Source organism: Triplophysa dalaica, chromosome 16, assembly GCF_015846415.1.
Source record: "Triplophysa dalaica isolate WHDGS20190420 chromosome 16, ASM1584641v1, whole genome shotgun sequence".
NCBI lineage: Eukaryota > Metazoa > Chordata > Actinopteri > Cypriniformes > Nemacheilidae > Triplophysa > Triplophysa dalaica.
Genome location: NC_079557.1, coordinates 11,085,386 through 11,113,084, shown reverse-complemented (window position 1 = coordinate 11,113,084; position 27,699 = coordinate 11,085,386). Strand labels below are relative to the sequence as shown.

Below are 27,699 nucleotides of genomic sequence, written 5' to 3'. Positions count from 1 at the left end.
GGGAAACTAATTGTAAGTTCGTTCTATCAAGACCCAAAGTACTACACAGAGTGATAATACAACCACAGGGCTAAACTGCGGTCAGACAGACCAAATCCAGTGGTCCCTGAGCAATTGCAACATTTATGAGAATGGTACAGTATGATTCACATATTCTGATTGAGAAATTTCCGCAACAAACTTTTCCAGCTCAGTCTAGCCATTGCTGGACAGGTTTAAGCTGGCAGTGATGTGGAAATGGCACGATCGTACGCAAATGTGTGTACATGTTCTACATTACAGGATGACGGCCAGAAGCGCAGCTGTGCCCCCCCTGCAGAGGGGTCACCTCTGTCACCACGTGTGGTCGACTGGTCGTAACTAGGGAGAGCAAGACGGACCCAGATGAGTCCAACTGCCACAAACATCCGTCAGATCCATCACTGCAACCTTTTTCTGTGCTTTACATAACACTGTGTGTTATACTCTGGTGAAGAGTTTCATGTAACTCTGATCTCTTGAGATCTCAGCTGCGTGCTATTGTTACTCGTGAAGGTCTGGTGCCAGGTGAAACTGATGATGGGAGTCCTGTGCACGCTCTGCACAGGAAGTGCTCTCGTTCCTTCGGCTGCTCAGAACGGGTGACAGTCGTCTCATAAGCGATTTCCTTCTTTTGAACTGACTCCCACACCAGCTTGTGTTCTGGGATTGAAACAGGGTATTTGTGTTGCAATGCAGAAGGTTGATTTAGATTTAGAATTCTTTTGTTTTGGGGGAACTCCTAACAGTCATCAGGAAAAAATGTTCATTCACAAACAAATTACTCCTGTTCTCACATAACAACACATTCACAAATAAAGAACAGACATGTTCACGCTCACTGACTCATGCAGTCATTATCAGCATCTTACAAAAGAGATGGTTTCTTTGGTTTCCTTTCTCCACAATTGTTAAAAACCCATCTGTGTTCATATTAAGTGGCGCCAACACAGCCACTTAATATGAACTTGCTCTTAGTTACCACATCATTGTTGTTTTATATTGTGAGGTTAGTTAAATTGAACAGATGTTGCCAGAGATTTTCACTTAAAGAACACCAGCATCCCTTAAAGTGATCACCAAAAATAAAAATAAATCTCCTGTCATTTCAAACCTGTATGACTTTTTCTCTGTTGCAGAACACAAAAGAATATATTTTGATGAATGTTCGTAACCGAACAATGGGGGTACCTATTCACTTTTATTGGAGACACACAAAACTGTCTGACAAAAGTTGTTTGGTTCCAAGATTTTTCTAAATATGTTATTTTGTGTTCTGCAGAAGAAAGGAAGTAATACAGGAATCCAAATGACATGAGGCGATTTTTGGGTAAACCATAAGTTTAAGAAAGAAAAATATATGTAAAATTCTGTAACTGAATAAGACTTTTTTCTTCTTTGTTTTTTACAAATATAATCAGATTGCTCTGTAGATATTTTGGCCATTTTGATTTATTGAAATTCAATTTTCCATGCATTTGAGATGAAGAAAATGCTCTGATGTGGGTATTTTCATGCCATACCAACAAAGCTTTACTCAAAACCAAATGTGAAGAAGACAAGTAACATTCTACAGAGCCATCTCAAATCTCAGATCAACACAATACATCATGAAGTGGTCATTAGCTCTATATTTGGTCCACATGTTTCATCCTAAATTTCTGGAAAATTGAAGCAAGGTGTTTTTAAAACACCGTTGTATTACATCAGAGTTTCAAGAAGGTACTTTTACTGAATGAGAGACATTAGTCAGAGGAAATCTGGCTCTTGCTTCTGCTTTGAAATGTGTTTACACAGAAGTTTAAGTCTGACAAAAACTCTTTACGTTTGAGAACGACCTCTTACTGACATACACATGCGCTCTGATCTTTTCTTCCTTTTCCTCAAAAAGCTGTTCACAGATGTATGACTGCATGCAATCACGGGAGAAGAATCACATCCTATAAAACCCAACAACTCTGCCTGATGTCTTCACAGCTGCCTTGTTCAGCGGGGGCCCTCGGCGGCCCACATAAGAAGAGAACTTTCTCATAAAGCCCTCGTCTATATCCCATACACCCACGTGTTCCCACAGCCCCCCACCTGCCCCTGATGTCTGCCCAGTGCTGACCTCAGCACGGCACCTCGCCCCCTTCTCCGACAGCTGTGTACTGCATTCCAGCGGTTCGGAGACTGAAAAATGCCAAAAATGAGGCTTGTTGTGGTGCTCCATGGGGCCTAGGACCTGGTTTCCATTAAAGCCTATTAAAAATTAAAGACAACCATGGAAGCATGAAAAACGCGATGCTGGTGCATCGTGGGATGTCATATCTTGCATAATTAGCCTCTGACTCTTTAGGGACCAAATAAAAGACATATCATGTCGTAACTTTGGTTTCCTACTAAGCCCAATAACCATGCAAACAGTAAGATATGACTTTCTAAAAGATGTTGAGTAAGAGCTTTGTTATTTGGGAGAGCATCTAAATCAAACCAAATTGATTCCATGGACATTTTAATGTTAAGAGGCTATAAATAACATCAGCATCATTCTGCCGAGCGTTTGTGTGGACCAACAACAGTTAGGCAATCATAATATGTCATTGATCTCTTTTGAATGCTTTTTTATGTGATTCAATTTACTTGTGTACTGTCTTTTACAGGAAATCCTGTCACTGCCCAGTAAGGCTTGGCCATAATACGCGGAATTCCCTGCACTGTGGCTGGTACAAGACTGCCTGTGCTTCCCGTTCACCATGTGATGGACTGGTACCAGTAACGCCGTCTCTGAGGAGAGGGCAGGAGGAATCTTTTTAAGGCATAGACAATAGACATTCATTGCTAATCATTTAACCTTGCTACAGCTATTGTAATTTTGCAATGTAGGATCCTTGATAAAAGAAAATTTAGAAAAGGCCAACAATAGTAACCATGTCCATGGACACGGGATCAAAACAGCAGCGATGGCCGTGAGCGACCGTTCTCTCTTTATTTCTTTCCTGTCTTTCTCAAAAGTAGACAATGCACCCTTGTGGGCACTTAATCCTTAAAATACATGTAAACTGGCAAGACTGACACTTACAGTATATGCCTATGTACATGGTGCACAAACAAATGTAATGATCAGCTTTATGGGTGCTGTCATGTACGCAAAGGAATATTTTCCTATATATTAACTGTCAATATATATATACATATATAGAATAGTACATTGTTATAATATCACAAAATTAAAATATATTGAATAATACATTATGAATAGTCATTTTTCATACATTGAAAAATATAAGCACTTGGTTCCAATATAAATACTTATATTTTCCAGTATATATTCCTGTTTCGTATAGGGCATAGAGATGGCTCAGTGTGATACAGTGGCTCAGTTAAAGGTTAAAGGCTTAAGGAGAGTAAGCACAGCTACTGACCAGTCTCTGTTTGGGAAAGGAATTGTCCAGTCTTAATAACAAATCAAGTACTCAAGCAGTGTAATAAACTCAAATCATTTGCAAGTCTGGTAGCACATTTTCTAATCCTCCTGCTCCTGTAGTCAGACGACAGTGGTTATTCTGCCTTGTGCTGCATCTATTTCTTGATATTTGGCTAGTCTGTTGATCCAGACTGTCACACAAACAACAGTAAAACAAATTAACAAGCGTAAACCCATAGGTCAAAAAGTTGCTACTTTGCCAGTATTCTCAGTCATTGAAGTGTTCTCTTATTGCTACAAGCACTGCTCCCTGCCATGCAGCAAGGTTAAGACAACAGCAACAGAGAATGCAGATTTTTTAATTCCTGCATTGGACTTTGTCCCCACCCCACCCTCCAAATACAACCAAAAATGAAATAACTTCACAAGTTAAACAAACAACATCTGTTCAGTGGTCATTTTGGTCATGTTTTACTGCTTATATAAAACTGTGGAGAATGATAAATCTATAAAGAGTCTCCCTACAGTAAATACATTTCATAAGCCCTTGCAATAAGTGATGGAGCTCAGATGGATTTTGACTGGATATAACCCTTGGAATTGTACAATGAACAGCAGAAAGAAAGAACCTCCAGAATGAGTGCATGAGCTTGGATTGCACTTGGCTGACCCCTATCTACTGTATTCCTCCCAACCTACACCGCTCCTGCACTGGCATTCCTTCTGAGCTTGGAAAAAGGAATGTAATCCAAAAAAGCTCATATTATGGAGGTTAAATCTAATAGACACTGAACTGTAAATAGGTTCACGATCGGCTAAAAAGAACTGTGGTTGAAAATGTGAAACACAACCTTTCTTGAGTGTACAAACAAGAGAATTGAGACAAAAATCAAAGCTTGCGTTACTGTAATATTATGACATTAAAGCAGCAAGTGTATAGAGTTGGGCACGGGCCATGTATTCGGTGAGGACTGGAAACTAATGCAATGCAGAGGGATCTCAGATGTGTAAAATTCCTGGACTATTTTTTACCTTTAAATGGCCCATGCAGGAAAATTTCAAAACACTGCCCCGGGCGATATCTGAATTATTTCAAGATGTCTTATATCACTTTCTCTTTACAAAGTAGTATTATTGAGTACAAGAACAGACATTAATTCCCCCTCGTTCTTTCTTCTTTAAAATAACTAATAACCAAATAAAGGCCGGTAACAATCAAGAGATGTTTCACTTCTCTAAATGTCCAAACTTCAGATCACCTGACTGTGTCCGGTGCCTTTGACTCATCTCATAGTTCTTGTGAAATAAGTTCCCATTTGATGAAATTCTAAAAGTTATATGATCCGTAGTAAAAAAAAAGACACAGTGATTACCTTTCAATTTAATAATTTCAACCAATTCAACAAAATTTAAAAAATGTATGATACAGGCATCTTGAACTCAATGCACTCCACCAGACGCCTGCAAAAGCATTTCTAAATGCCCTATTTATATGACTAATGGCTTAACCATACACCCTTGACAGTAAATATAACTGCATGCTCTTCCGCTCGACCATTGTCTTGAGGTGGGGTGGATAGCACATATTTGCAGTAGCGCAAGAAGTCTCGGGAAGGAGTCTTTACTCAGGTAGCGTGTCACGTTTCCGTGACCTTTACTGGCCAGAACAATTCCAGGGTGCCTCCTGCCTCTCCATCCGCTTCCTTCATGCGTCTTTCCCACGCTCGCCATCAGGACAGTGAAGTAAATCTACTAGGAGACCTTACAGACAAAGCTTGAAGACCCAGAAAGTCAGTGTTTCCTATGTTTGGATCACAGTGTTGTTTGTTTGGACAGCAGGAAGAAGACCTGTGTCTGCACTGCACAACCGCTATGACACAATGAACAATGACATACAACTTTAACTATCCATATTGTTTATGAGGAGATTCAACCACCAAGCAGCCAAGTGTCAACAGCATAGCCTACTTTCACAGTAAAAGGAAACTCAACTGAACTCAACATGTAAACACACATTCTCTTCCTAAAATGTACAAAAACACCGGAACTGGAAAGGAATCCGAATCAGACATCCACAATAAACTGTTTTGGATGTTATTGAAAATACACCTAATGTTTCAAACTCCGTATCCTCCTAGAATGGCTGAACATTTTAAAGGTCTTTATACAGCAAGTGCACACAGCTGTAGTTGTATTTACAAGCTGACTACATAACAGGGTGTCCATAAATAAGCAAATGTCAGTTAAATAGTTTAAGGAGTCAGTGGGGATCGATCACCCCCTGCGCGCTAACTGAGAGGTTGCGGTACTTAGGCAAAGATGCGCACAAGTTCATCATTCGTTCAAATTATTAATACACAAAGTTTAAAGAAAACTTACATTCAACAAATATATATCTTCTATTTATATATATGTATACCTTCTGTTATCAAACTTTTAAATCACTGTTAATGCCTCTAAATAATGCCTCAAAATCGGGCAATGCAGCTCAGTAATTCTCATGACTTTTTTCATATAAAATAGGTGAATAATCTCTTTCATCCTAACTTTACTAAACGCCTGTAAACGTGGCAAAAACTTAAACTTACCATTAGATGAGAAGAAATGAAGCAGCACCTGAAAGCCGAAGATGCTTTTTATTGAGGCTCTAAAATAAGTCATTTTCCTGCTTGATATTCCGCAAAGAGTTTGGTTTTGTGGATGCGCCAGGAGTCCAAATACTCCCTGGCTACGTTATTTGTATCTACTTCCAGTTGAATTGAATGACGAAAAACACCTCTCCTAAAGTTTTTCAGTGGCTGTTAAGGTATCGCATGATGTGCAGTCCTGCCCCGGCACACACACGAATGAAACAAATCCAAATGAGTCCCAAGGGCAGGTGCGACTCTCTTACTCCCTACGACTGAATGAAGGAAACTTCACGAGTGAAAGAACGCTCTTAAAATGCGTTTTATGGTAAGAAACAGCTAATGATAGTTTGATTTTAAACTAAACGATTGAATGATAGTGAAAAACGCAGCATCCCACCATCCCGCTGCATTTGGCTTTATGCTGCCTTTTCTCTCGCGAAGCCTTTATATGAGTGAAGCAGGGACGGAAGGACGCAACGTCACCATAGTAACCCTGCTGCGCACTTATCCTGTCTCAAAATCCAGTTCATCGACTGATTTTAAGAAATTTTGGTTTGCATGAGCACAGGTGAAATTGACTATGAACGTCGATGTCTGCCCAACCATTATAGTCGGATTCAATAAAACTGCTTAGTTTAATTCATATGTGGAAATGTGTCAGCTGTCTTTGAATATGAGTAATTTAACTAGCAAAGATGATAGGCTAGTAACCTAATGCGTTTTAATCCCAAATCTACCAAATCACTAGTCCCCAAAATACCCATCATGTAGACGTCTTGAATAGCCACTTGGAAAAACATTTACACAGTTTATTTTTAACTTCAGAACCAGGATGGGCTGCTATTTTTAATATAAATGATCACAACGTTTTATTTTTACCCATAACACCCCATGGTGTGTGGATGCTAAACAAACTGTCTTTTGATGCTATACTGATGGTCATGCTCCCCACTACGGTGTGACAAAACATTGTCCATTTATGTCCTTCCTTCAATATCAGTAGTAGAGGATATGATGTTTATTTAATTGCACATATTATTATATCGCTGCTGTTCTTCTGAGACCTTGTATCTCCATATTTCGTGATTTATTTTTGCCACAAATCATTATTTTTAGTCACACTTTGTTTATCACTGGGTTTTGCAGATATCTAACCAAGGTGTTCAAAAGTGCTCGTCAATTTTGACAAAATAGTATTTAATCCTTTAAAAAGTACAATGTTTTTTTTTCCCTAAACAGCTAAAAAACAGGCACATTTGGTCATGCTAGGTTTCAGATGGACAGCAAAGATTTTTAAGTTAGGGTCACTAACAAAAGTATCAAAGTCATAACAGTATATTTGCAGTAATTGTTATTCTACTATTTATATATTGTTCTATACATTTCAATTTTGATGATCCTCAATACAGCCAAGAAATTCTGAATACCAACTGATTTAGATGAAATCATATGCTTAGGTTTAGCTAGTACTAAAGACGCACTACATAGAACTGAAAGGTGAAATGGAGATTGTGATCTATTTTTAAATCTGGCACAAATGTATAAAAAAGCCTGTTTATAATTGTCTAAATATTATGTATGTAGAAGACTTTAGGAGACCTTGTGTGCATCTCTCTCTCTCACATGTCACAGGGATCATGTTTGTTATTTCTCTCTCCTTTGCAATCAAGCCCTCTGAGCTGCTCGCATTTCCCTCAGGCCAGCGCGGTGCCTAGATAAGACTTGAGCAGAAACAATTGCTGGAAACTGAGCACTGAGAGGAGTCGGCTTTTAAGACATCTTAATTTTGAATCTAGTGCAGTGAACACAATAAGAGACTTCAACCAACTCTGTGTACGCAGCTTGAGTTCTTTCCTTCAGCTCAACAATAACCTCTCCTGTTAAAACAAAAACTAGTGTTATCAACACATAGTTTCTGTGGGGTAAATTAAGTTTTTCCAGCACCAGAAGGTGATGAATATTATGTTGAAACAATGCTATTAGAGCTCCATGCCAACCCTTTCAGACAGAAGTGAGAACTCAATTAAGTTTATATTTCAAATGGGCAGTTCTCAGGCTACTTTTCTGAGCTTGCAGGCCCACAGTGCATAGTGAGAATATCACAATTATTGTGTGTGTGTGTGTGTGTGTGTCCAATCAAAATACAGTATTTTCACAATAATTTGTGTATAATACAAAATGGCAATATTTGTTTTGTGTGGGTAAAATCAATGTTCTTAAATTGTTAATGCCTTTACATAGTTAAACATTATCGTATTCATCGTAACTTTACTTAATAATAGGCCTATGCAGGGAAGGTAAACAACACATTTCAACAATACACTAGATTTTAAAGATTAATGTTAATCTTTTGCACAGTAAGCAGTTCTGTTGATGAGTCTAAAATCGCAAAAAAGCAAATGAAAACCACTGTGTTAGGGCGTTTATTCTTAAAACTACAAAACTGTCGACTATATAGAAATAAGCTATAGTTTAACCAAAAATAGACATATAAACTATACATCTACAGTGATGATTGTTCTTAATTGCAGAGCTTCTTATTTCCTTTATTTTTGTTTACATCTCTGTGTAAATCTGAGAGAAAGGTGTGTATAGAAATACATAACTGTGTTTGATACGCCCCCTTGTGGCCAAGCAGCAGCATTACATACACATCTCTGAACTACCTCGCGCACGAGCGGACGCCGAGGATTCACACACTCAAGCTATAAACTCAGATTCTGCATTTTTAAACCTCTTTATTCGGGCTACGTGTAAAAGTAAACACAACTCTTGCGATATGGAGCAGTTTGTCGTCGTATTAAAAAGTAAGAACTTAAAGGGAGACATGTGGTAGTTTTAAACTGCGGTATGGCCCTGTCAGCTCAATGACGCGGTTGTGGACGTTCATAAATTTATGTTGTGAATAAAATAATCGACAGTTGATAATATTAGTCATTTTGCTGTTAGGGGTTTGCATTATTTCGGCTTAATTTACCCGTCACGAGTGCTTTGCCTTGTGTCGTCACGTTAGGCCTGTCAGAGAAACTTCTCCACAGACAGATGAACGCAGACGTGAATGACGTGATTGAATCACTCTTCAACGAGATTTCATCTCTGGAGGGATCAGCAAGAATACAAGATACTCAGGTGTGAAAACAAACATCAATTTAAATCTGTTTTACGGGTTCACCTGCTCGCGGCCTCCTAAAGGTAAACGGATAGCTTGTAAAACAAAATGGCGGGGCCTCAATCTTCAAAGAGCAAGGGGGCGTCATCTCAACGTCGCACGTAAAATAAATCAAATTAACCTGAAACGTGAACTATTACACTTATTGTGTATATTATGTACAATGATGTTAATGGAAAGTTAAAACAATGAACTGAAGCTCTGCCCTCTCTGCTTATAACATAGGCCTCTTCGCAAGTTGTCCAGATGCACTTCCGGTTTCATTTTGTGATTTGTAAATCTTAAAGCTTTATTTTGCTCAAAAGTTTATGTAGTGTTAAAAAAACGAAACAGGACGTTCTTGTGGACCAAAGTGGTCTACATGGCCTGTAAATGTTTACAAATCCCAGTCAATGTATATCATGTATCATACTAATGACTGAAGTAGTATGTACGTTTACTGTATGCCATGTCATTAAAACGTTCTTACAATTTTTGTGTCTTATAAATTGTCTGCTTTTATTCTAGTTGGAGGAAAACGCCATTCAGTTGTGGAACTGGGCTGTGACGAAACGCGTTGGCTCAACCGTAACAGAAGAACAGAAGGCCAAAGGTTTCGCTGCTTATTGTCTCTTTAGGATTTTTATTGTCACTTGTGTAGATATTAGGTTATTCCGTCAAAGATGTTTCCAACTGCACCAACAAATACGAAGATGTTTACACTACATTTTTAATACAATACAAAATTCTTGCATGTTGTAGTACGTCATGTGGCGTGCAGACTTCTGCATTCGTGTGGAACACAGAACCCTTCAGAGAATGCTGTTCGCAAACAGATTCTGGTAAGTGAGTCGTTTTATTGCTCACTATTTATAATAATTTATAGTTTCAGCTTGATAGTTTCACAGTGTGCCTGGCATTGACATTAGTGCATGCTCTGTGATAATGAAAGAGTCATTTGAAGGCGTAAAAAATGGGAAGTCTTTTGTCCATTTCCAATAACTATATCATGTGATATTCACACTTTTATGAAAAACTGCTGTTGTTGCAGCATTAACCCTGAAATCTCCATTTCCCAGATGGCCAGTAAAACGGGGAGAACATGGCTTGATTGTAAACGACCCAAACTTGCTGATGATTTTTTGCATCTTGCTGTCTGCGTATGTAGAAATGAATCTCAACATGTTGCATACGTCACATTGGATTCAATTATTTTTCATTGTTATAGTACCTTTAATACTTCTAAGTGTATTTCTATTCCTGTGTGATTTCACAGAGCCTGGAGACTCTTTACAGCAGACTAACTTCCCATGGAGATTCTGCAAATGATATAAACGCACCAAAGGGAGAAATAGAAAAAGACTTGTTACGGGTTTTGTCTTATCAAGCTGAATCAGTAAGCAGCAATTGCTCAGAATATGCAGTGACTATAAAAACCTGTGAAGGTCCAAATACTCAACACTTGATAAAATCTGTCTGTTTATATTCATGTGCTCATTCTTTGAGAGCATTGAGAGTAATGTTTAAGGTTTTCAGATTCAAGCTGTTTTGTGTTTATTGGCTCAATAGGCAGTTTCTCAAGAGCGTCACCAGGAAGCTGTGTCCTGCATGCAACGTTGTAAAGAAATGCTTATGCGTCTTCCTAAAGAGGTCCGTCAAAATTATGCCATATGACAATTGATGTCATGTTATAATAATAATAGTAATTTCATACTTAACACATTTTTTGTGAGATCTCTTTTAGTCTGGCTATCTCTCTCTCATCTGTTACAACTTTGGAGTTGACACTTATAGTCAGGGGAAACATGAAGAGAGTTCATTTTGGCTCAGGTAGGCCGTCAGGAATTTTGAGTTACAACTATATAATGTTTTTTCTATTTCAATCTTGATTATTATCCCAGTATACTTTGGGTTTTCTAGCCAAAGCTATGATATAGGCAAGATGAACACAAAGTACTCACCAGGACCTGAGATGCAAGTAAGAAACGCAGAGATGAACGTCTGTCTGTCGATCAAGAGATCTACATGTATCGCAATCTTATTTTATCCCTTCAGGCCAAAGTCTTAAGGCTTCTTGCTACAGTATATTTAGAATGGGACTGTCAGAAGTATCTGGAGAAAGCTCTTCATGCTGTGAGCCTGGCTAATAAGGTATCCGATTTGTCAAAAGTTTTGACATTCTGCACACACCATACAGTTTTCTAAAAATGGCCATTTTCTTTTTCTTTCCAGGAGAACATGCAGCCGACAGGCCTCTATCTAAAAATCCGTATCCTACTGAGAAGTACTAGCCCAGATGATGCGGTAAAATCTGGTTAGTTACTTTATTTGTGCGTAGTATTGGTTTCCCACCAATAAGACGTTTGACAAGCGATTAGTTAACATGTTTTTTTCGACTTCCTGTCAGGGTTGTCAGAGCTGCTGAACTGTGATGTTCCACTGGATGTTTGTTTAAGCACAGTGAAACTGCTGGTGGCCGAGGACAGGTCAAATCTTTCATCTTTCTGAACAGGCATCTGTGTGATCTGAGGTTAAATGACCATCCGTTCTAGCAACATTGAGATGTTGATTTTTTTCAGGGAGTCTTTGGCCTTTGATTTTCTGAAAAAGGTGTGTCAGCAGTTTGAGTGGTCTCCTGAGCTGGGCTCTGCTATTCTTCTGCATATAGAGCTGCTTCTGCAGAGGGGCAGAGAGCTACTGGCCAAACAGAAAATTGAAGATGCTATCACAGGTACTACTGAAGTCATACATTTTTAGTTTTGTCATTTTATGAAAATGAACTGTCATCTACACAGGACATTACACAGGAAAGCAACTATCAACGCAGATTCTTTCATCTCTTCACCACCATCTATGGGACAAGGCTTCCAAAAATTTTGAAGTAATGCATGTGTTTTATATGAACCATATTTCCAATGTATAAATAGTCTGATGTGGCATCTTTTATCCTTTTTTTGTTCTGAATAAAAGCAGTGAATATTTTTGCTGATGGTGTCAACTAACAAAACAGATTCTTGGTATATTTGTGAGTGGGTCAAACTGGGAATCAAGAAGAACTTCTGTCAAAATCTGTCACTTTTGTTTTTGTCTTGCACAGGCCAAGAATTACTCTGAAGCCCTACAGTGGTATAACTACTCCTTAAGTTTCTACAGATCAGGTCAGTTGGATCAGAACCTGGCTAAACTGCAAAGAAACAGATCCTCTTGTTATCTGCACCTGCAACAACTTGAAAAGGTAGGTGCCAAAAAAAGGCATATTATTTAAAGTCCACTGTGTCTTTTTTTGCAGGGTCTATTTACGGAAATGCAATAAAATATAAATAACTATGTTTTTAGAGGTGTAAAGACCTTACAAAATGAAGGTTATGGTACCTTAGAATGAGCTATTTTTATCTTCATACTAGGCTTGTGCCGGTGATACCATTTTATGTTGCGGTTATTGATGAAGCTTTTATTACGCTAGTCGGTGACATTGATGAAATGTCTAATAAAAATAGGTCGAAAACATAAGCAAACTTCAGTATCAAGAACAAGTTTAATAACTTTTACAAATATCCACCAATAACAAGAAATAAACGGGAAGAAAAAGCTTACTGATAATTTGACAGTTGTTTAATGAAATATGATAAATATATCTTTGATTCAATACTAGATTTTAGGAGGAACACATGCAATAGTGATGATTAAGCTAAAGATGCCGTCTTTACTTGTACTCACTTTTACTGTACAATAGTGTATTCAACAAACATAGTCAAATACAAATGTAACGTAATATTCATGGTATGATATTTAAATGGTCATTTTACTGACACGTCAATATACACCATAAATAATAACCTGTCAGTGTCAGTACAAAAACTGTGCGAATTCATGTTTTTTTCCCAGATAGCAGGCAATAGGATAGCTAATATAGTTTAAAAGACATTTAGAATCGGCACTCTGTGACGATACGATACGATACTGTAGAGTTCCATCTTCAACTTAAAATCAAAAGAATCGATCTGTCACACTGCTATTATTAACTACATAACTTGCTATTAGCAGAATACTGTATTTTATTTGTTAAATTACGAGACATAAACTTTAACAAAGCTAGCGGACCAAGACATTTTTTTAAGTGGTATTTAGAAACACATAAATATGGGAATTGGTGTGTCAACTTATATTTCACCTTAGGCAGGACTCATCAGCGCTCCTCCTCTTCCATTCTTTTCAACATGAGGCTGTTTATATCAAAGTGCACTTGCGTATGAAGCCACAGCATAAATGCATGCAGTGTTATTTTAAGCAGTCAAAGGAAAAAATAAGGGACATTCTTCTTCACATTGATTTAAAGTGCCCGTGGTAACACTACCGTGGATTTTAACTACCGTGGTTTACCATACACCCGCACAAGCCTATAACATACACCGCGGGTCCCCTTACATGGAATTCACCATGGTGTTTCTACAGTAGCCCTAAGTCGACAATTGTCAAACACTGTTTCGTAAATATGTTGTCTCCTTCAGCAAAGAAGCAAAACATGAGTCTAAGTCCTGTGTCAGCCACTGTATTGCTTGAAAAAGGAGGGGTGGAGTGAACTGTTAGTTGCGATTTACAACCTCACCGCTAGATTCTGCTAAATTTCATACACTGGACCTTTAACACACAGTAAAATTTGGCACAATCATAAAATCTTTGTTGAAGGCTAAGGAGGCTGTTGAAGAGGCGGCAAGAATCGATCCAACCAGCATTTTCACACAGTTCAATATCTACAAGATTGCTGTAATGGCGAATAATGTAGAGAGGGGTAAGAGACATTACCTACAATACATTTAATAACAAAGGTTACACAAAGTCATCGAATATTTTAATAACGTGAGGTTTTGAATTTTCTTAGTCAAACCTTTTGTGAGTATTTTTTTAGGTTTAACATATTTAATTGTCTGAAAACTCATCTTGTCATTTAAGACCTGACTCTTCGGCAAAAGACTATAAGAATATAGAATATATTTACAACATTTTTCAAAATATCTCCTTTGTAGTCTGCGGAAGAAAGTAGGTAATACAGGTTTGAAATGACAAGAGGTTGAGGAAATTATGACAGAATTTTTGTTTTGAAAGTAAACTGTTCCTTAAAATGTTTTATCAGACACATTCGTTCGCTATTATCTACATGTCATTTACATCTGTTGGTTTAAATGTAATGTTATTTGGACAAACCCGATGATCATATATTAAAATATGAATGTGTGAATGTCATTTGCATGAATAAGCTGCTGTGGCTTTGAGAGAGATCAGTACTTTAGCTCAGACTCCAGTAAGCAGTGAAGACAGACTGTTGGTGGCTGAAAACGCTGCAGCAAACCTCCTGAGCCTGGCAGCACAGCTCGCCCTAGAGGTCTGTCACATTATTACACATGCATGTGACTGATACCATTGATCTCGCACATTAAAAATTTAAGAGGAAATAAATATTGACAGAATTTAACTTGTGGGTGTGCTGTTCATCTAAAGCAGTTTTTTCACTGCAGCATGAACAGCAGGAATTAGCCATCAAAGCCCTTGAGAGTCTATGTGAACACTCGCAAGATGTTGTTCAGGTCCTCACTGCTTTGAGGTCAGTTACGTTCACATAACAGCGCTCTCGTTCTCTGTGACCTTTGACCCTTGAGCCCATATATGCTTGCATCAACACATGCTGAGAATTTCAAATATCTCCTCATATCTTTATTGATCTTACCGTGTTTTGTCAGGTGTCTGGTGCGACTTGTTCTTTCGACAATGGAAAACATCAGTGAGGGAAACAGGTTAGTAGATGATAATCGCTGGTGTAGTGAAAATTTAACAGACGGCAGCATCTCATTGATGTTCTCTGTAGCAGACATGCCAGCATGGACGTCCTCTTGTCCTACCTAAAGACAGGTCTGTGTTGGACATTTAACTCTAATATTGATTTACAGTTTTTTGTGTTAGTATTCATACTGTGCCTGAATGTACAGCTCTTCAGAAAGCCTCCCAGATGAACCACATTCCTGGTCATGGACTAGATGAGCGTTCAGACAAGGCCAACTGGTTCAGGAAAATCGGTGCTTTACACCTTACAGCATGCATTCACTCCAGCTATTGACATTCTTATGGCTATTGTGTATTTGTGTTAATGTCATGTTGTCTTTTTTTGTGTCAGCGTGGAACTTAGCCCTACAGTGTGAACACAGTCCGGTCAAGATGAGAGATTTCTTTCTACTTTCTTTTCAGGCAAGTTCTGATACAAAAGCTTATAAACAGATTGGTGCATAGCTGCGATATTGATATTTAACAAAAGCGTTTAGCAATAGATGTGTGTAGTGGAAGTGTGGAGTGTGATGTGCTCTCTGGCTGGGCAGCTGTCACAACTGTGTGCTCCAGACAGAGGTGTGTTGATAGGACAGAAAACTTGTCTCCTGATGGTTGCTGCTGCCTCTCTGGAGATCTCCAGGAACATGGATCACACCGAACAACAGGTGGATCACACATTTAGCTTCATTTTGATTTCCACTAAACAATGATATTTATTCCTTAAAGGATGTGTTTCCAAAGTTGACCACCAGAGGGCGCGCTGTGTTTATTCTAGACAGAGCTGCTGACCCAGACTCTAGAGCACATACAGATCTGTAAGGAAGTGTGGAAAACCATTAAAGCATCAGGTGCATGGTATTTTATCATCTTTTGGGAGGATCCTTTTTACTGTATAACAAAGACTGTTTGAAAGCATCTTTTGGCTTGTTTTCATCTCATTAGGCACTTCCTGTAAAGACCCGACAGACACATTATTGCTGCTCTATGAGTTTGAAGCTCGGGCCAAATTAAATGATGCCAAACTTGAATCTGTGCTCGAGTCAGTTTTGGAGCTGGATAATGTTGAGGCCAAAGTGTTGGAAACAATCGCAGGTCAGTTACTTCATCATAAGTGAAGAGTAGGGTTACATTGACAAAATGACACAGTTCAGCAAAATTCTTTCATCGTCTTCTCACACTCTGTTATTTTAAACCTGTATGACTTTTTATCTTCTGCAGAACACAAAAGAAGATATTTTGTGGAATGTTGGAAATCAAACAAAATTGGACCCCATTGATTTCAATTGTATGGACACAAAACCGAGAGACATTCTTCAAAATATCTTCTTTAGTGCTCAACAGAGGAAAGAGTCATCAATAATTTTTTAGGGGAACTGTTTCTTTATAGCAATTTATGGACTTGAACATAAGAGAATAACTGGATGTGATGTGCAACGTGATTGTGATTCAGTCCTAGCAATGGAATCTCCAGCTCATTTCCCAGTGTTGTGTAAGAAAGCGCTGAGGATTGCCCTGTCTCTACACAGGAAACAGCCACAGGTCGACATCACACGCTGCAGGTCAGTCTGGCCAAACAGTCACTAACAAAACACTGTTAACTCATTTGTAGTTCTTGTAATGAGTGAGGTACAGCTGATTGTCCCACATGTCCCAGACATCTCATACATGCGTTTATGTGTGTGTGTGGTACAGTAACTGTGTGCACAGCCTCATACAGCTGACCCTGCCCAGCGGCGTGTCTGAGGTGGAACCCCATGCGTTGGAGGAAGTGTGGAGCTATTATGAGGAAGCTCTCTCCATCATAGCAACCGCAGTGAGTTGTTTATGGTGACTCAGCAGATGCTTCATACGAACCGTTGCAGCTCAGCCCCGCAATTATCCCCATCTTTGAAAGAATCTCCTGTTTCTGTCAATGGGCTTTTAGTTATGCCTCGGTTAGCAGATGCTCCATTCAAAAGCCTCTTCCTGCCAATTTGGATGCTAATTTGAAAATCTCGCCTGCACCTTTTAAAGTGGACTAGTCTTAAAAATGTGCACGCTGTTCTGGAGTCGTGTATGACACCATCCGTGATGTAACAAATGGATATAAATAAAAATGTCTATATTAAGTTCCGTTATGTGTAGCTATATATTTATATATAAAAATATAACCAAACATACTTATCAAACTGTAGCCTTAGGACAATTACTATAACCAGAGTTATAATAAATTAAAATTTAACATGTATAGCAACAAAATACTAAATCACCTAACAAATTGTTAAAAATAAACAAAACTATAAAAAGTTTATTCTTAATAGTAATACAACTTCAATTAAAATCAAAACAGAGTGTCTTTTTACACAGAGTACAAATAGCCCGCCTTGTTGGTAGAAACTGTTTACAATAACTCCCCCCGCCAGTATCTGATTGGAATAGAGAAAATGTACGAATGACAACATTAGAGCGATTGAAGCGACGTAAGGGGTTAAGTGTTTAGTAGTTAATAGCTTTGTTGATGGAGACCTTGGTTCGAATCCACCTTTTTTCATCATATCACCCTTGATGATAGCATTTGTTTTCAATAAAATTAAGAAAGTATTTGAAAATTGGCTTACAAGTGTTAAATCATAAATCTAGGTTTAGGTAGTTACCATCCTTTTAATAATTTGTATTAATATTATGATTTACACACTGTTATAATTGCATAATTTTTGTGCAATGCTGAAGTGCAAATAGTATCTGCCACTATTTTTAAGTACCAATAACAGCTAACTACTGTTTACAGTTAATCCAAAAAAAATACAGCTGTTTGCATGTAGTGTAAACAGAACCTACTAGTATTTAAACTAAATAAAACTAAAATAACTGAATACTACAACACCCATGTATTGTTTAACCTATATTCAGACATGATGTTTTATAACACATCACAAAACCCACATCTCCATCTACAGAATCATTGATGAGACTAGACTTTTCTTTCCCTGCAAATCCCAATAGAGATCTTCTCTTCTCAAACAGCCCAAGGACTTTCCAGAGCTGGAAATCCTGTGGCTGTTGACCCGAGCGTGGAACACAGGAATCCTGCTTTACAGTCTGGCCCAGTACCCTGAGGCTGAGAGGTGGTGTGGGCTGGGGATGAGCTTCCTGCGGCACCTGGGCTCCCTGCAGGACAGCTATCAGACTCAGGTAACACAGCAGGATGTGTGAGGGGGACATGTAGACGAGTGCTCTGCAGCTGTCTGAACATCCCATCCAAAGGCGATGGATTTCATTTTCATGTTTGGGATAGCCTTTGGCCTCGTGTTTCTTCCGTCACCTCAGTTGGAGGATTGATAAGTACAGACGTGTGTGGTAGGTAAAGGAACATGGAGAAGTTCAGTGCCATAGACATACAGTTTGAATCTATTATTTGGCAATAATTAATTCAGTGTCTAGAGTTACAGGAAAGGCACAACATAACAGATTAAGACATTTTTCGCTTGTTTTTCAAATGATGATGCAGCGAGGTGTGAATAAAATACATGTGAATGTGTCTCCACAGATGGCAGGTCTGTACAGCGAGGTGTTGGACAGGCTGGATAAAGCGAAGAAGAATGTCATTATTGAGGAATGATGGACGCGATCGTCGCAGATGGAGATCTCAGGTTTAACTGCATGTTTAATATGTAGCGTGAATTTGTTTATGGCCAGCTGAAAGCTGTCGAATACATCCAAGGTTTTGTTTTCGAGTCAGTTGATTATTACGTTCAAAGTGTTATGAAAGGTTCAAATGGTATTTCTAGTATTAAGAATACATGATAGTATTCGATTTGTTTTATATGTATAATAGGCTATAGTTTTATTATCCGTCACCCTCTTGTCTCTCTGAGCTAAGCTAGTCACAACTTGTGCATTGCAGTACAAAACAAATAAAAATGCATGCATTGAAATAGTAACAGATTCACATGGTTTATTTCCAAACAAATAAACTCTTGTCCAGTCCAAAATAAAGAAAAGCAAAACAAAATAATTAGGACTGTGTTCCTTCCAGAGCAGGATATAAAAGACTGGTTTTCCTTGTGTCCTGTTAGGTTGTACCACCTGTAATCATGGGGAGGACACTACTGTACAATCAAAGGGTTCATATTTGCAAGCACTTACTGCACAGGTGTGCTGTCACATCAAAAAAACTCATAACGCTCAAAGACAAAGCAGTCCCCATTTCACAGCGCACCTCTGGAGCGGAGACCCTCAAAACACACAGAACTGCTCCCATTCAATCAATCTCAATAGAAATATAATACAATGAATTAAAATTCTTTGGGCTTTACATACACGGCTGACTGGTATCAGTGGTGCCAGTCAGCTGCTTCGTCACTTCGAGGACCAGTTCTACACTAAACACGAGTCATTTTTGCTCCTGGTTTTTCACTCTACGGGTCGCTGTCTGCATGTCTTTATATATATATATATATATATATATTTTTACATTTGTTTTTCATCTATACACTCAGACAAGTTCCACAAGATATCACAAGTAGACAGGCCGTATTGTAGGGAAGCCGATTCCCGACGTACTAAAAAAAATTTCCGAGAGGCAGCTGAAGATATTTTATCGATAGAGAAATACCAACGTTACGGCACATTTGTATGGAAATTAATCTCAGAAGAATTCAAAGTCAACTTACCTGACATTTTTGAGTTATAAAACATGTCTGTCCCATTTGTATCACACATGCATGAAGCACAAGTGAAGGGGGATATTTACACTTGACAGCTATCATACCCATTAAAACAGTCTGTAAGCAGTTTATAAATGGCTCTGTTCCCTTCGATTATTCCCTGAACTCTGGTTTGACACAGGTATGACAGCTGATCGAGCAGAGATGCTTGGCAGGCGAGCACACCTGTTTAGAAAATGCCTGCAGATACAGGAGCTTGAGGGAAACTTTGTTTACTTTCAGTGAAATCCAGACTCCTCGATACAGAAAGAAGCATGTTCTCAAGGGATCAAAGGAAGTACTGTTCTCATGTATCCAAGAGCACCGTCTCTTTGTTGCGTCCCAAGAGCGCCCGGAGTAAGATACTCATCACTCCAGACCGGCTTGTTCTCTTCGACTCAACCCAACGAATAGAAGGGCGACCACAGACAAAGTGCTTACAAAGTACTTCAAATAAAAAATGACTAAATATTTAGAATACACAAGTATAATATATCAGCATGTCTGGGTTCTCAGGGAAGGGGAAACCATCCCTCTACGTCACAATATGATTGCTGCCTATGAAAAAATGTCATCCATCAGATTCCTGAGCTTGCCAAGCTCGCCCCGGCACAAGTCTCAACACAGTGGAGTAAAGATCAGCCCGGAAACAACGATGAGGAAATAAAAATAGTAGTTTAAAAGCGGCCATTACAAAGAACTGTTTTAATCAAACCATCTTTGAGTTCTGGGCAAAACTGGCGATTTCAGGCTCCTCTAATGCTTTAATATCAAGAAGGACATCCAATACAATTATTGTCTTGATTCTACCCGTTTTTAGGCTGCTCTCCAGTGCAGCTAACAGGACAGTACCATGTTACCGTTCAGTCTTGAGAATATATTCATGGAAGGCAGAGGAAGTGCAAGTGGGCTGTCTGCTTTTCAACAACTCCAATGAGGGGGAAGGGGAGGGGCAGCCAAAATTAGATTTGAAAAAGACAAAAAAATCAAAAAAGGATTCACAGAGGTAAGACACTTATGTCTATTGCACTCACAAGTTAGGCCTCTGACAGGATTATGGGAAACACATTCCCCACTAAGTACTGATAGGTTTAATATTGTATCATTTCCCCCACGATTGACAGTAATTTTACACGTGTTTATTCATGATAAGGCAGTTTGGTGTTCTGCAGAGAGCCCAGTTACACCTCTCTACCTCCATCTTTAATACAGAGCAGCTAAAACCACAAGAAAGAACACAAAACCCAGGAAAGACAAGTAAATGAAATCTATCAGCCCTCCAAGTAGACAATTCTAGTGAAGTGTAAAATGTGTACCGTATCATTTCATAATATGTAGTAAAATCTCCTTGTAGGATTTTTATTTTCCATGTGATTTCAGTAATATAAACGTATAGACGCAAAACCCATTTTCCATTTGTTCTGCCTCCGACGACGTCATCGACTGCACCGTATAAACGCACGGGCCGCCAATCAAATACAGTGAGCTGAATTACTGAAGTTTTTTAGTGTCTTGAGCCGTGACTCCGTAAACAGTCCCATCAGCAGACTTGAGCTGTATATAGTCCTTGTGGAAACCTAGTTTGTCTTTGCTCAGCATCCTTGAATGTCTTTAACAATGAAACTGATGAACGTGTACAAGGTTTCCACTCGAATCACGGTGACCGAGGGTACATCCAAAACTCTGCTATCCTTGATCTCGCATCTTTAAGACATTCTCATCAGTCCGCACGGATTCGCTCGGCTTCCCTTTTTTGTTTTACATGACAAAAGATTTCTTTAGGAATGGCATTTCCAATCTTGAATGGAATTGCTGAGAAACTCATGCAGGGGTGTTCACAGTCACAGTAATGGTGAGAAGACGTTTTCATTTGAGGGTAACATAATGATGACACTGAAACTTGATATGAAACATATCAGTGAAAGGGAAGAGAAGGTGGCGGCTGGGAGTGGGAGCGGGGTCAGGCGGGACGGGCTCCGTGGAGGCGGCGAGTTCAGAGCTTTTCTGCGGACGGGATCCAGATGTAAGGGCCGGACTGCTCCTCTATGATCAGCTTGATTTTATTATAGATCTCATCTAGTGAGTCACCCTGGACTATGGCTGCAGAGAGACACAAACAGGTTATGTGCTACAGTATAATGCGTTAAACCACAGCAACATAACTTTAGGGAAATAAATTCTTCCCTCGTCTAAGGGTTTCACTTTTCTGTTCATTTATACAATAGCAAGTCAGGAAATGGTATTAAAAAAGGTTACCTGTGAAAAACTCGCCAAACTCTTGTTCAAGCTTCATCGCCTTTTCAAAGACTTTAGTGGCTTGCTCATATGTCTGTCTCTTATTCATTTCCCTGTTAAACACATTACACAATCTGGATATTACACGTATATGGATGCAGATACCTATTCTTAAAAAGTGCTAATATTTTGTATAACAGCACTGAAATGTACTGTAACGGTGCAACATCAACACGTTTGTTGATCTCTAGTTGATCTAAATCTACAAACTGTGAACTTACATAAGGGCCTCCACAGTTTTGGGCTTGATGAAAATGGCGATGGGATAGAGCTGTGCTTGCTGCAGTCGCTTTATGGCATTTCCAGACACATCCAGGATACAATGTTTCCCCTAAACAAGAGGATTAGACAAACCTTTTCATCCTTTGTCAAACCGCACACAATAGCAGGCACAAGGGAAACATTAAAGAATGAAACACCAGTTAAGATTCTTTGCCGTATCTACACATCACAGACTATGAGCCATCACTGACCCTTTCAGCCACCGCCCGAACAGACAAGATGCTGGTCCCGTACAAATTTTCATTAAACTGGCCGGCCTCAATAAATTTATTGTCCTGAATGTCCTTCTCCATTTGCTCCCTCGAAGCAACAAAATGATAGTCCTGCCCATCCATCTCATTCTCTCGCCGAGGACGAGTCGTGTCTGAGGAATAATGAGCATTTATTACTTACAATTATTGGCAAAACATTTCAATGCAAAAGTGCTCAGTAATGGAAAAGCAGTTTTAAGATTCGATTGCACGCAGACAGTTTTTTGGCCATCGTAACACTCACGTGGGACGCAGGATCCAAACTTGTGGGGAAACTCTGAGATCAAGTCATCGTTTACTCTGTCCTTCATTGGACCCAAGATAATCACAGGCCTCGTGTAATGAACTGAAATGAAAGTCAAATCAATGAAGGTCAAAGTAAATGCTCTGAATGGACGACATTTTATTGCTTTAGAATCCTTTCAATTCTTAGATTAATGTTTGACATATTATGTAGAAAGTTATTATGACTGCGTATCAAAGACTTTTCTGTATTTTGCATCCTGGCTTCCACTGATAAGACAGTTTGAGCTGAACTACAGAAACTTTCCATGTGAAGTTTATCAAGAGGTCATTTACATACAGAAGTCTCAGAGGTACAAACACAGCCTGTTACATTCTGAACATCAAAGAAAAGGTGGAAACTGTTTGTTGACTAATACACTGTGTAAACATTTGGAAAAATATATAATTCAACAAAAGTATGAATACTTACTCTCCTGTCGGATGACTGGCTCATACGACAGAATTGTGTCTTCTTGACCCTCTGCATGACGAGAAACGACAGAATTATCCACATGAAAGATGAACAATCTATTTATCACATTCGATACAATCCAGCCCATCTGGTTTAACTTGTATCCATCAATCTCTCTTTGCTTTTGAATGAATCAAGATTAAATCTTGTAAGTGATCAAGTTGAATTTCCATCATGCTACAATAGAACACATTTAATGCAATATGTATGTCTGCTTTAAGTGATTATAAAGCATAAGCTAATGAATGTTAAGAGCCACTTACTGGAGCTGCTCTCGCTGTCACTGGTGTTAGACGTCAAGCACTCTGTAAATAAAGGACGGAGGGGGTTTATAAATAACACAATGCAAACTTTTGCAAATGTAAGATTAACAGTATACCCAGCACAGCTTAAACTGAAATAACACGTCCTCCCGCGCCATTACAACAAAATTAAACAAAGATTGAGTGATGCGAGAGGGGGAAACAAGACGTCTTGGGCACTTAAATAGCTGGTGCTTCCTTTGAGGGGAAATGGTGGGATGATGCAGCAATAGGAAATTAAGGATTTCCTTTCCCTTAAACCCTTGCGATGTTAGATTCTCTGCTGAGTGTTTCCTATGACCTTGTGTTCGTTTTTTTACACTGATACTGCTCCACATGCTAGCATAAACAATCCAGTGTTGGGTTCCTTAGAGGAATCAAATAGCAAACACCCCTTAGAGATGTTGACAACATGGTAGTGCTGGTATATTTAAAGATGAAACATGCAGAAGTCAGCTTTAAAGACCCTGAAAAGGGTCCTGAAGAGGTCTGTCATGTATTTACACTTACTTTAGTGTGTATATATAAACACATCTGTGATTCAGCATGGTGCTTTGTAAATGATTCCTATTTGGGGATAAACAGCACGTATTTTAGTCTGTTCTCCTATAATGTAACAATGTAGCTATATGCAGATCAATAATTTGCAATAAAAATAATAGGACTTTTAAATCCCTTTTAAGGAAAGCTTCTTATTTTATTACAAATTATATTCATATTTAATATATTTCCTAAACCTAGTTTAAATCAACAAAAATCCCAACATTAAACCATAAAAATATGTATTTTTAAACCAAAAATAAAGATCAGTGACCGCACTGTGACGCCGATATGGCAAGTGAGACTTTAGATTACTCTCACACTGGTCTAGTACCTGCAGCTCTCACCTTTATTATTAAGCGCTTCTATTTATAAATATGTGGTCAATCCATTTGTAGGATATATATTGGGTGACAAATAGAGATGAATGGGTGTATGTGGTGTGTGTGGCTCAGAGCTTAAGAAACAAGAGGAACCACACACTTACTCAAACTCTTTGATCCATAAAAGTCATCGCTTAACCCTGGGAAGTCCTGAGCGTCCCGACAGGTGAAAGCAAGAACGAAGAGAGCAGAAAGGAAGAAGAAAGAGAGGTTAGTGAGAGGCTGGGAGAGGTGTTGCGCTCTTCAGGGATGGAGCTGTACTAACAACCCCTTGCTGTGCTCTGAGAAATATTCTGTGTGTTGTATGCGATTTTCTTCTCAAGGGCCTAAAAAGTGTCTTGACATGTATTTGTTTGAGCACAGCATTTGTGTGTTAGTGCAGCCTCACACCTGCTAGACGTGCACAAATGAGACTCTTCCCAAAGCAAGACCAAAGGCTAGAGAGGTTCTGATTGGCTCAGAGAAATATGACTGGCCAATCAGAAGCCACCTCTGTGGTGAGTGACAGTGACAGGATGAAGCATGAAGGACAGCGTGAGAGGCCTCGACTCGCGCTCATACTCACGTTCAGTCTCCACCAGCTCTTGCACTATATTCTCCTTGCTCTTGTAAAACGGGAATCTGCGAGAAAGGTTGAAGCTTTTTTTGCGCTTCACTTTGACTGGCTGTGCGGAGATGGTCCAAAATGGGGGGATGGTGTAGAGGAAATGAAACAAACAAACAAAAAACAGAATGGATTTCAATGTCGTTCATGACACGCATGCAAAAGCAAACCATAAAAACCAAGATGATGCATGCATGCACGAACACAAGTGATTGGGGAATGTGAATGTCAACATTGACTCAAGCTACATACAAAAACACACTTTGGTCAGGTTGACTGTGAATGTAAAATGAACGCACAACTCACTTAACTGTAGCAGAAAGTCATGGATACTATTGGCAAACCAAACAAGTACAAGTGAAGTGTATAATTTTTGTAATGTCGAAATAAATTCTCGTATTTGAATCTATTGTAAGTCATTCATTCAGAAATTTCCTAAAGAATGTAAACACAACACCACTGAATCAACACACCGTGTGATTTGGGGTGGGATTTTTCATTTGACCAATTGGGAGTATTCTACGATGACACTAGTGGCTTAAAAATTACACACTTCACCTTTATAGTGTTAGCTCATCCAAAAAAATTCTGTCATCATTATTTACCCGCACATTCTTCCACGAAACAGAAGGAAATCCAACCATGTGCCGAAATCTCATTTGATTTATACAACATTTTTAGAGCCTGATAGCATCTGTATCTTGCCTCCTTTTGCGTCAACGATGTGTAAATGATGACAGAATTGTCATGTTTGGATAAACTATTTATTTTAGGCACAATAAAGGGGAGGCATCTATACCCAGTGACTCTCACACTTGGTCCTGCAGGTCATGAAGTGTCGCAGGGTCTTTCAGGATCAGATTCAAAAAGCACTGATCTAACACCCCAGCTTATGATGAGGCACCCATCGTGTGTGTTTTTGCTTTTATGTGTGTCGTTTCTGTTAGAAATGAGATGCTCTGTAATAGGACCCTCCAGGACACTGTGAGAAGTCACCGATTCCCACACTCGGAGGAAGTGGGCCAGCTCCCACGAGTCCCCAACAGGTGTCACTTACCCTGTTGGACTCGATCATGCCTGTCCTTGCGTGGAACTTGACTGTTTTTAACCGTGCACGTTCTTTCTTCTCCACCCTGTGGGTCAAAAAGGTAAAAATGTTCAAACCATTAAAGGGTAACAAACACACCCTGTTACACAGAGTAAAATGTTACGATTGCATTCTGGCTCAGCGTGTTGGCAGAACTCTACCTTTTCTTGCTTGGTATGACCCCGATCTGCTCACTCTCCCCGTGGGGTGTAACCAGCCGTGCCTGCCACCACTCGTCATCGGAGGCGTTGATGACATGCAGGATGTCTCCGTAGGAAAAACTCAAACCCTGGCTGGGCAGACAACTGTCCCTGGTTCTGTCATAGTCAAAGAGAGCCCTGGGAAAACCAAACAAAACCATCAACAGACTACTTAAACAGTGTTTGCATTGTAAGGAATCGCTTGTATTTGACTACAGGGTGGGTGTAGGGATATACATACAGAAGCACACAAAAAACATCGCTAAACATGTGCACAGTAGTGGTACAACCAAAATTTTTTCATTAAATGAGTCATTATAAATCACAGCAATTATATAATACAGTATATTCTCTGTTACTAAATTAAAGTCTTCTGTAATTATTAAAATAGTTTAAAATACACCACACAGACTCACAAACATTTCAAACTCTTTCATAACAATGTTATAATGCAAATTGCAATTTATATTTATTTGCATCATAGACAGACTATTTTACAGATGAAAGTAATCACATTAAGATTATTTTCTTATAATATAATATATATTTATATTATAATTATTCACATTTAAGTGTCCTTCACATTAAATATAACATTAATACACCTAGTAATAGATGATAATTGTATTACAGTTTCACTGCACATCCTTTGGAATTCAAGATTAATGCACAAAGTGGCAACGTTACCAATTGTAAACAACCTGCTACAAACGTTCTACCATCTCTATACAGACAAAACCTGTGACTAATCATCTATAACTGGTGAACGCTCATGATCCTAAGATATTTAACTCATATTTACTTTTGCCTATCAGCAAAACAGACCAAACTGCTAGAAATATCCCATCACATAGTTGATATAAACAAAGCAGATTTTCTTAAGGACATTTCATACTGCGTCCCCTCCTCGTATTGTTTCTGGATCATGTCTACATTCCTGCTTCCTCCAGTGTCAGCCTGTGGTTAAGCACCTTGCTCGAGGGCAGAAAAGGTATAAGATCCCAATAATTTTTCTTGAGAGAGAAACCAGATGGCGAGAAGTACAGAAACACAGGCAGGCATTGTGTCCACAGCAGAATGGCTTTACCTGTCAGACAGGTCAAGAGGAAGGCAGAAAAACCAGCAGAGCAGGTCTTCCTGTTTTCCAAATACCTCTGCCTCACAAAACAACGATTACAAGCCCACTGAGACACAAAACTGACGGCACTGCTAATTCTAGTGAAAGATAACAACCAAAGGCATTTTTTGAGATGGAGCTGCGTGGAACGGGAGTACGTCTAACTTGCAAACCTGT

At 39.0% G+C, this 27,699-nt stretch overlaps 3 protein-coding genes across 15 annotated transcripts in view; 1 reads left to right on the top strand and 2 right to left on the bottom strand.

The window, feature by feature from the left end:
- The window catches only part of kdrl (kinase insert domain receptor like), a 38,993-nt gene extending 38,357 nt beyond the window's left edge, over positions 1–636 (bottom strand). Inside the window, exons 1-2 of the mRNA XM_056770414.1 lie at positions 527–636; positions 267–360 (exon numbers count right to left, since the gene is read on the bottom strand). Of these exons, the coding sequence (XP_056626392.1) occupies positions 267–360; positions 527–636 (204 nt within the window). The remainder of the gene's footprint in view (positions 1–266; positions 361–526) is intronic.
- Positions 637–8,715: 8,079 nt separating this feature from the next.
- On the top strand, positions 8,716–18,784 carry tex11 (testis expressed 11). Of its 3 annotated transcripts, none has more exons than XM_056769713.1 (29): positions 8,716–8,861; positions 9,068–9,183; positions 9,731–9,815; positions 9,965–10,044; positions 10,282–10,362; positions 10,479–10,598; positions 10,772–10,852; positions 10,947–11,032; positions 11,123–11,180; positions 11,258–11,353; positions 11,435–11,516; positions 11,610–11,688; positions 11,782–11,933; positions 12,010–12,083; positions 12,300–12,437; positions 13,889–13,991; positions 14,458–14,582; positions 14,716–14,801; positions 14,938–14,991; positions 15,063–15,106; positions 15,184–15,270; positions 15,369–15,439; positions 15,568–15,684; positions 15,795–15,867; positions 15,962–16,111; positions 16,470–16,578; positions 16,712–16,832; positions 18,023–18,190; positions 18,546–18,784. In XM_056769713.1, exons 1-29 carry the CDS (start codon positions 8,834–8,836, stop codon positions 18,615–18,617), a joined length of 2,736 nt encoding a protein of 911 aa, XP_056625691.1. In that variant the 5' UTR covers positions 8,716–8,833; the 3' UTR covers positions 18,618–18,784. The 3 variants fall into 3 exon arrangements, with proteins under 3 accessions (XP_056625691.1, XP_056625690.1, XP_056625689.1); XM_056769712.1 differs by having other exon boundaries at positions 11,998–12,083; positions 15,066–15,106; XM_056769711.1 differs by having other exon boundaries at positions 11,998–12,083.
- Positions 18,785–18,927: 143 nt separating this feature from the next.
- Positions 18,928–27,699, bottom strand: part of dlg3 (discs, large homolog 3 (Drosophila)) — a 77,155-nt gene continuing 68,383 nt past the window's right edge. For 8 of the 11 annotated variants that reach the window (XM_056769700.1, XM_056769706.1, XM_056769708.1 and 5 more), the window contains 10 exons: positions 26,367–26,543; positions 26,176–26,251; positions 25,080–25,179; positions 23,553–23,594; positions 23,248–23,298; positions 22,777–22,878; positions 22,473–22,645; positions 22,221–22,330; positions 21,961–22,052; positions 18,928–21,804 (listed from right to left, as the gene is read on the bottom strand). In XM_056769700.1, coding sequence (XP_056625678.1) covers positions 21,698–21,804; positions 21,961–22,052; positions 22,221–22,330; positions 22,473–22,645; positions 22,777–22,878; positions 23,248–23,298; positions 23,553–23,594; positions 25,080–25,179; positions 26,176–26,251; positions 26,367–26,543 — 1,030 coding nt within the window. In that variant the 3' untranslated portion in view covers positions 18,928–21,697. Of the gene's footprint in view, positions 21,805–21,960; positions 22,053–22,220; positions 22,331–22,472; positions 22,646–22,776; positions 22,879–23,247; positions 23,299–23,552; positions 23,595–24,618; positions 24,665–25,079; positions 25,180–26,175; positions 26,252–26,366; positions 26,544–27,699 lie in introns of all 11 variants that reach the window. The other 3 variants (XM_056769702.1, XM_056769707.1, XM_056769710.1) reach the window with 1 other exon arrangement.